The sequence below is a fragment of the Palaemon carinicauda genome, chromosome 13, assembly GCF_036898095.1.
Source record: "Palaemon carinicauda isolate YSFRI2023 chromosome 13, ASM3689809v2, whole genome shotgun sequence".
NCBI classification, from domain to species: Eukaryota; Metazoa; Arthropoda; class Malacostraca; order Decapoda; family Palaemonidae; genus Palaemon; species Palaemon carinicauda.
In genome coordinates this window covers 81,675,580-81,683,079 of record NC_090737.1, presented here as the reverse complement: position 1 = coordinate 81,683,079, position 7,500 = coordinate 81,675,580, and the positions used below count along the sequence as shown (strand labels likewise).

The 7,500-nt window shown below is 33.7% G+C and overlaps 1 protein-coding gene across 4 annotated transcripts in view; it reads left to right on the top strand.

The window, feature by feature from the left end:
* Nucleotides 1–7,500, top strand: part of LOC137651971 (heparan sulfate glucosamine 3-O-sulfotransferase 6-like) — a 284,484-nt gene that overhangs the window by 226,792 nt on the left and 50,192 nt on the right. For 3 of the 4 annotated variants that reach the window (XM_068385176.1, XM_068385175.1, XM_068385177.1), the window contains exon 6: nt 6,093–6,330. The exons of the other annotated variant lie outside the window; for it this stretch is intronic. In XM_068385176.1, coding sequence (XP_068241277.1) covers nt 6,093–6,326 — 234 coding nt within the window. In that variant the 3' untranslated portion in view covers nt 6,327–6,330. Of the gene's footprint in view, nt 1–6,092; nt 6,331–7,500 lie in introns of those variants that run through there. 4 annotated transcript variants of the gene reach the window in all.

Sequence of the window (7,500 nt, the reverse complement as noted above, 5' to 3'; positions counted from 1 at the left end):
CTTAGCATTTCATTTATTAAATATTTATTTGATAGATCGAGTTTTGTTCATGCCATCGTACAAAGTCAATACTTAAATACTTGAAGGTGAAGTGGATATCAGATCATACATAACGAAATTCTTAATCATCTCTTTTTCTCTTATTTTCCGCTGCATGTATTCTCAATTCCAGCCAATGAGAGAGAGAGAGAGAGAGAGAGAGAGAGAGAGAGAGAGAGAGAGAGAGAGAGAGAGAGAGGGCGGAAATTGATTTTCCAGCTCTATCTTATTTCCTCGTTCCCTGTGTGATTCAATTCTCTCTCTCTCTCTCTCTCTCTCTCTCTCTCTCTCTCTCTCTCTCTCTCTCTCTCTCTCTCTCTCTCTCTCTCTCTCTCTTTATGAATTATATCTGCTTATGTTAGGGCAATATGGAGAAGTATATCGTGTTTTTCTAAAGAAAAATATATTATTTTGACCTCTACTTGTTTAACGATCGTCTCATTTAACTAGTAAACTTGGATAAACAAAGGCTGCGCATACACACATACACACATACACACACACACATATATATATATATATATACTTATATATATACATATATGTATATATATACACACACACACACACACACACATATATATATATATATATATATATATATATATATATACACATACATTTATATGTATGTAAGCATATATATTCACACACACACACACATATATATATATATATATATATATATATATATATATATGTATATATATATATATATATAGATGTGTGTGTATTTCTTCTAACTGTAATCTAACAGTTCAATATGTTTCTTAAAAAGTTCAATATAAGAAACACTAGAAATAAAATAAATCGCTATATTTCGACCAATTCACGTTTGACCCTCATCTTAGAACATATAGATTTATCGATATAAAGAGTGTGTGGTTGGTTTGAGGAAAAGATTATCCGGACTTAAGGTCTTTCAAGAGAATTCCTATTGTTTATATATTCTTGACCGGATTAGAAGTTGGTGTCTTGACCTAGGCCGGCCATCTTATGGCCGGGCTTCCTTGATTATCCTTTTGACGATCAGGTTCAGATGAGTGTTGTCTCTCATGTGTTCTTTCCACTGTCCCTCGAATAAATTCAGAAGAGTGATGTCCCCTGTTTTTTTTCTATTGTCCCTTGGATAAATTCAAAAGAGTGATGTCCCCTGTGACTGCTTTCTACTGTACGTCGGATAAGTTCAGAATAGTGTTGTCCCCTAAGTTTTTTTTCCATTGTCCCTCAGATAAATTCAGAAGAGTGATGTCCCCTGTCTTTCCACCGTCTTTCGGATAAATTTAGAAGAGTGATGTCCCCTGTCTTCTTTCCACTGTCCCTCAGATAAATTCAGTAGAGTGATGTCCCTTGTCTTCTTTCCACTATCCCTCGGGTAAATTCAGAAGAGTGATGTCCCCTGTCTTCTTTCTACTGTCCCTCAGACAAATTCAGAAAAGTGATGTCCCCTGTCTTCTTTCCACTGTCCCTCGGATAAATTCAGAAGAGTGATGTCCCCTGTCTTCTGTCCACTGTTCCTCTGATAAATTCAGAAGAGTGATGTCCCCTGTTTTCTTTCTACTGTCGGATAAATTCAGAAGACACACAAAAACACAAAATTATAAATATTTATGTGCATTATATATATATATATATATATATATATATATATATATATATATATATATATATATATATATATATATACATATATTTATATATATATACATACATAAATATAAATACATACATAGTAAAAGAAGGCATCTTAGGCACTTGAAAATCGATCACTTTCAGCCGATACAAAACAAAACCATAAAAAAAACCCAGCCACTGAAAGAAAGCACGTGACAGAAGAGGAGACAACAAAGGAGGGAAAATGGTTTAAAGAAAGACTCTGGGGAGAGGTAAACTGTAGGGACAAGGTCGTTGTGGCTTCCTCGAAATCACCTGCCGGTGGGTGTAATGGCTCCAGGAGAGCCGTAATAACCACAAACTTCGCCTCACTCCGCGCAAGAAGAAGACCTTGTTCGCAGTTGTAGGTCCGTAGATTTTGTTGTTTCTTCTTCTTCGGACGTTCTGTTTATGTTTGTTTTTCTTTTGTTTGTGAGCACGGCGGGAGCGTTCATGTTTGTTCTGTTTGTTTGTGAGCAAATTTCTGAGGCCTTTCATCATCCGAGGTAATGTGCGCTTCGCTTTGTAGAGTTTACTGTCGCGTCTGAGTTTTCTTTGGTATGGCGAATGTTCGCATTTCTTTTGCTTGTTTCTGAACATGTGTTGAGGGTTGTTTTGCCTTTTTTTTCAGAACATGTGTTGAGGGTTGTTTTGCTTGTTTCTGAACATGTGCTGAGGGTTGTTTTGCTTTTTTCTGAACATGTGTCGAGGGTCGTTTTGCTTGTTTCTGATCATGTGCCGAGGGTTGTTTTGCATTTTTTGAGCATGTGTCTAGGGTTGTTTTGCTTGTTTCTGAACATGTGCCGAGGGTTGTTTTGCATTTTTTGAGCATGTGTCTAGGGTTGTTTTGCTTGTTTCTGAACATGCGCTGAAGGTTGTGTTGCATTTTTTAGAGCATGTGTCGAGGGTTGTTTTGCTTGTTTCTAAGCATGTGCTGAGGATTGTTTTGCTTATTTTTGAGCATGTCATGTGCCGAGTGTTTTGCTTGTTTCTGAATATGTGCCGAAGGTTGTTTTACTTGTTTCTTAATATGTGCCGAGAGTTGCTTTGCTTTTTTCTGAACATGTGGCGGGGGTTGTTTTGCTTTTTATTGAACATGTGCCGAGGGTTGTTTTGCTTGTTTCTGAAAATGTGCTGAGGGTTGTTTTGCTTGTTTCTGAACAAGTGCCGAGGGTTGTTTTGCTTGTTATTGAACATGTGTCTAGGGTTGTTTTGCTTGTTTCTGAACAAGTGCTGAAGGTTGTGTTGCATTTTTTTTAGCATGTGTCGAGGGTTGTTTTGCTTGTTTCTAAAAGTGTGCTGAGGATTGTTTGGCTTATTTTTTAACATGTCATGTGCCGAGAGTTTTGCTTGTTTCTGAATATGTGCCGAGAGTTGCTTTGCTTTTTTCTGAACATGTGCCGAGGGTTGTTTTGCTTTTTATTGAACATGTGCCGAGGGTTGTTTTGCTAATTTCTGAACATGTGCTGAGGGGTGTCTTGCTTGTTTCTGAACAAGTGCCTAATGTTGTTTTGATTTTTTTCTGAACATGTGCCGAGGGTTGGTTTGCTTGTTTCTGAACATGTGCTGAGGGTTGTTTTGCTTGTTTCTGAACATGATCTGAGGGTTGTTTTGCTTGTTTCTGATCATGTGTTGAGGGTTTTTAGCTTTTTATTGAACATGTGTCGAGGGCTGTTTTCCTTGTTTCTGAACATGATCTGAGGTTGTTTCGCTCATGTGCTGAGAGTTTTTTGCTTGTTTTTTAATGTGTGTGCTAAGGGTATTTTCTTGCTATTATGATATTTATCATACTCATTCCTAATTTAACGCCTAATTTTGCTTCTTCCTAATAAAAGTGTCCGATTTCTTCAAGACTTCTTTTGAGAGCTTGTTTACTACTGCTCTGAGATCTTTTGTTTACGTTCCTTCTCATTACGAGCGTTAATTTTCTTCTTCTTTTACTGTGGCTTCTCCTCTTTTTTATCTTTCATTAAGAACAGCTTATGTACCCAGAGTAATACTATTCTCGAAATAAGTATTTTTCATGTACGTCAATCCTCTCGATATGATAAAGAGAAAGTTTCTGGATATATATATATATATATATATATATATATATATATATATATGCACTATATATATATATATATATATATATATATATATATATATATATATATAGCCTACATACATATATGCATATATAAATAAATGTATATATACACTCTATATATATGTATATATATACATATATATACACATATATATACATATATGTATATATAAATGTACTTATATACCTTGCATTATATTCATATATATATATATATATATATATATATATATATATATATGTGTGTGTGTGTGTGTATATATATATACATATATATATATATATATATATATATATATATATATATATATATATATATATATATATATATATCTAGTCACGCCCAGCTCTCCCCGTCTCTTGGGTCTGGGGAGAGGATGTAGTCATACCCTGGTGAGAAGGGGTGTGTTTGCGTGTGTGTGCATATCTATTTATCCTCATTTTTCTATGGGTCGCGTACACTATAATTAGCACGTGTCATAATTCTAGATTGGGTAAATGCCATCTTTTTATACCCCTAAATATACTTAATACGCTATTAATTACATTTATGAAAATAGTACACATCGTTATGATAACACTGACGCTTATGTGTGTTGTTAAATTATTATCAGATTGGAAAATGAAATCGTTATTCATTCAAACCACAAATAAATGTAATCCAGCGATTACATCCTTCCGACGATTTATTATATTTCTATCCTATCAATTTATGTTTACATTACTTGAAGCTTCATTGATCTCCCTGCCATCAATTAGAAGTTTTTTGTATTCCACAAAACTGTGCCACTTTACTCATTTGTACTGATTTGCAGGGGTGCCCTTTTAGCTCGGAACAGTTTCCTGCTAGCGGACTCGTTGGACCTGATTATTATAACCAATCAGCTATGCTCAATTTTCTTTTTTAATGAGGCGCATTTGCACTGACTCCCAAAGGGTCCCCTTTTAGCTTGGAAAAGTTTCCTACTAGCTAACTGGTTAAAATTATTTTGTCTAACCAATCAGCTAGCAGGAAACTTTTCCGAGCTAAAAGGGAACCCCTGCGAGTCAGTACAAATGTGCCTCATTAAAATAAATTTGAGTATAATTTACCTAGATTTGGTATATGGTCTTTTTGTTCTTTCAAATATATATATATTCTTATAACTGATTTTTTTAGGGGTTGTACGTAATATGTCTCAAACATTTGTTGTTGGATTCCTATCTAGTATTGTGGAAAGAATATGCATAAGTCAAGAAAAGTTTTCTTATAAACTCAGTCATATCCAGATCAAATTTCAGATATCAAATCTTTCTTATCATATATACATATATATATATATATATATATATATATATATATATGTATATATATATATATATATATATATATATATATATATATATATATATATATATATATACCGTATATTTGTCGATGTCACTAATGAGACGAAAGTACTAACTCAAATCAAGTCCTTCTCTCTCTCTCTCTCTCTCTCTCTCTCTCTCTCTCTCTCTCTCTCTCTCTCTCTCTCTCTCTTTAGATGCATGTTTATTATATGTATATATATATATATATATATATATATATATATATATATATATATATATATATATATATATATATATATAATTCCTTATCAAGAAAAAGACGGCGATATGTACTCTCTCTCTCTCTCTCTCTCTCTCTCTCTCTCTCTCTCTCTCTCTCTCTCTCTCTCTCTCTCTCTCTCTCTCTCTCTCTTCTTCTTCTTCTTCTTCTTCTTCTTGTTCCTCATATGTCAACCGCCTATTTATCTATTTATTTTTCTGTCTATCTGTCTATATCTTCCCATTTCCTCACTCTCAATCCATCTCCCTGCTCTGTGCATCCACCAATGCCTTTCAAGATTCTTGGGCAGAATGTGTTGTACTCTGCTAGCGGTATTTTGTAGATTTATCTTGCTTTTATGGTTTTAAATGGAATATCCTTTTAGTTTTCATTTATGACAATCTATACTGGCGTCAATGGTATTCGATGTCAGGATGCCAGAAAACTCAAAATCAATTAACCTAAACCTAACGTAGCCTAGTCTAGCCTAGCCATACTCAACCCTACCCTACCCTAACCTAACACTAACCCAACCCAACCCAACTTAACCTAACCTAGCCAAGCTCAACCCTAACCTAACCTAACACTAATCCAACCCAACTTAACCCAACGTAATCTAGCCAAACTCAACCTTAACCTAACCTAACGTAACCTACCCTAACCTACCCTACCCTAACACTAACCTAACCTAACCTATCCTAACCTAAGTTAACTGCATCGATCTCTCACCAACAGGAATTCCTCGGCCTCAGGAAGGTCATCACGGACAAGCATTTCTTCTTTAACGCAACGAAGGGCTTCCCCTGCCTGGTGAAGCGCGAGAGGAGCGGGCGGCCCCACTGCCTGGGCTCCTCCAAGGGGCGCTCGCATCCCACCGTCTCCGACGCTACCTCGGACACCCTCAGGGATTTCTACAGACCTTTCAATTTTAAGTTCTTCAAGATGACAGGACAGAAGTTCCATTGGTAGATTTTTTTTTTTTATGTTTATTTTTTTTTTATTTTTTAATGAATGACAATTTGTTTGTTACCTTTGACTTTATGATACACACACGCACACACACACATATATATATATACATATATATATATATATATATTTATGTATATATATTTCGTTGAACAAATTTGTATATGCATATATGCTCTCACAATGCATATATATATATATATATATATATATATATATATATATATACATATACATATATATATATATATATATATATATATATATATATATATATATATATATATATATATATATATATTTATGTATATATATTTCGTTGAACAAATTTGTATATGCATATATGCTCTCACAATGGATATATATATATATATATATATATATATATATATATATATATATATATATATATATATTTATATATATGTGTGTATATATACACACATATATATATGTATATATATATGCACATGTGTGTTTCACAGCATATAAATTCATACACATTTGTACAATGAGTTATACATGTGTACAAAACTACATTTAAAGTAATTTCGAGAAATAGAAAATAATCACATTTATCCTGTTAGATTTTTTTCTAAGTATTGGAATAATTATATAAACCAATTTTGTAAATACAAAAGTTTATGCTACCTATATGTGTAACACTGTTCTCATTATCAGCTTAGTATTAAGATACTTAATTTTATGTCAACCTGTATATATGTATATGTGCATACATATGTATTTTTATCTTTATGATAGTTATATGAATTCATGTTATCTGAGTTATCTCTCCTGTTATCTTTATTTCTTAAGGTTATCGGTGCATACAATCCTTCAAAGGGACAAAACACAGTCATATGGAGTATTTCCTGTCTCTGGAGAAAGTCAGTGTAGAAGTAAACTCAGTGTAAATAGGTGGTCAGTATAGCAAGTGTCTCTAGACGTTCACCGAAAGTGTAGTCAGTTCGACAGGTGTGTCTTCTTTTCTCGTATTTCGTATGATCAAGAAACATTTTAATGCTATATTTGTTACTCTAGTATATTCTGCATTTATACCTCTTTGTGAATGGGTATTCGCGTGTTTGTTCCTTGTACGAAGCATTTTTGGTGTCCCAAACATTTATATGTTCCTGAGACGAAACATTTTGGTGTCCCAAACGTTTATATGTTC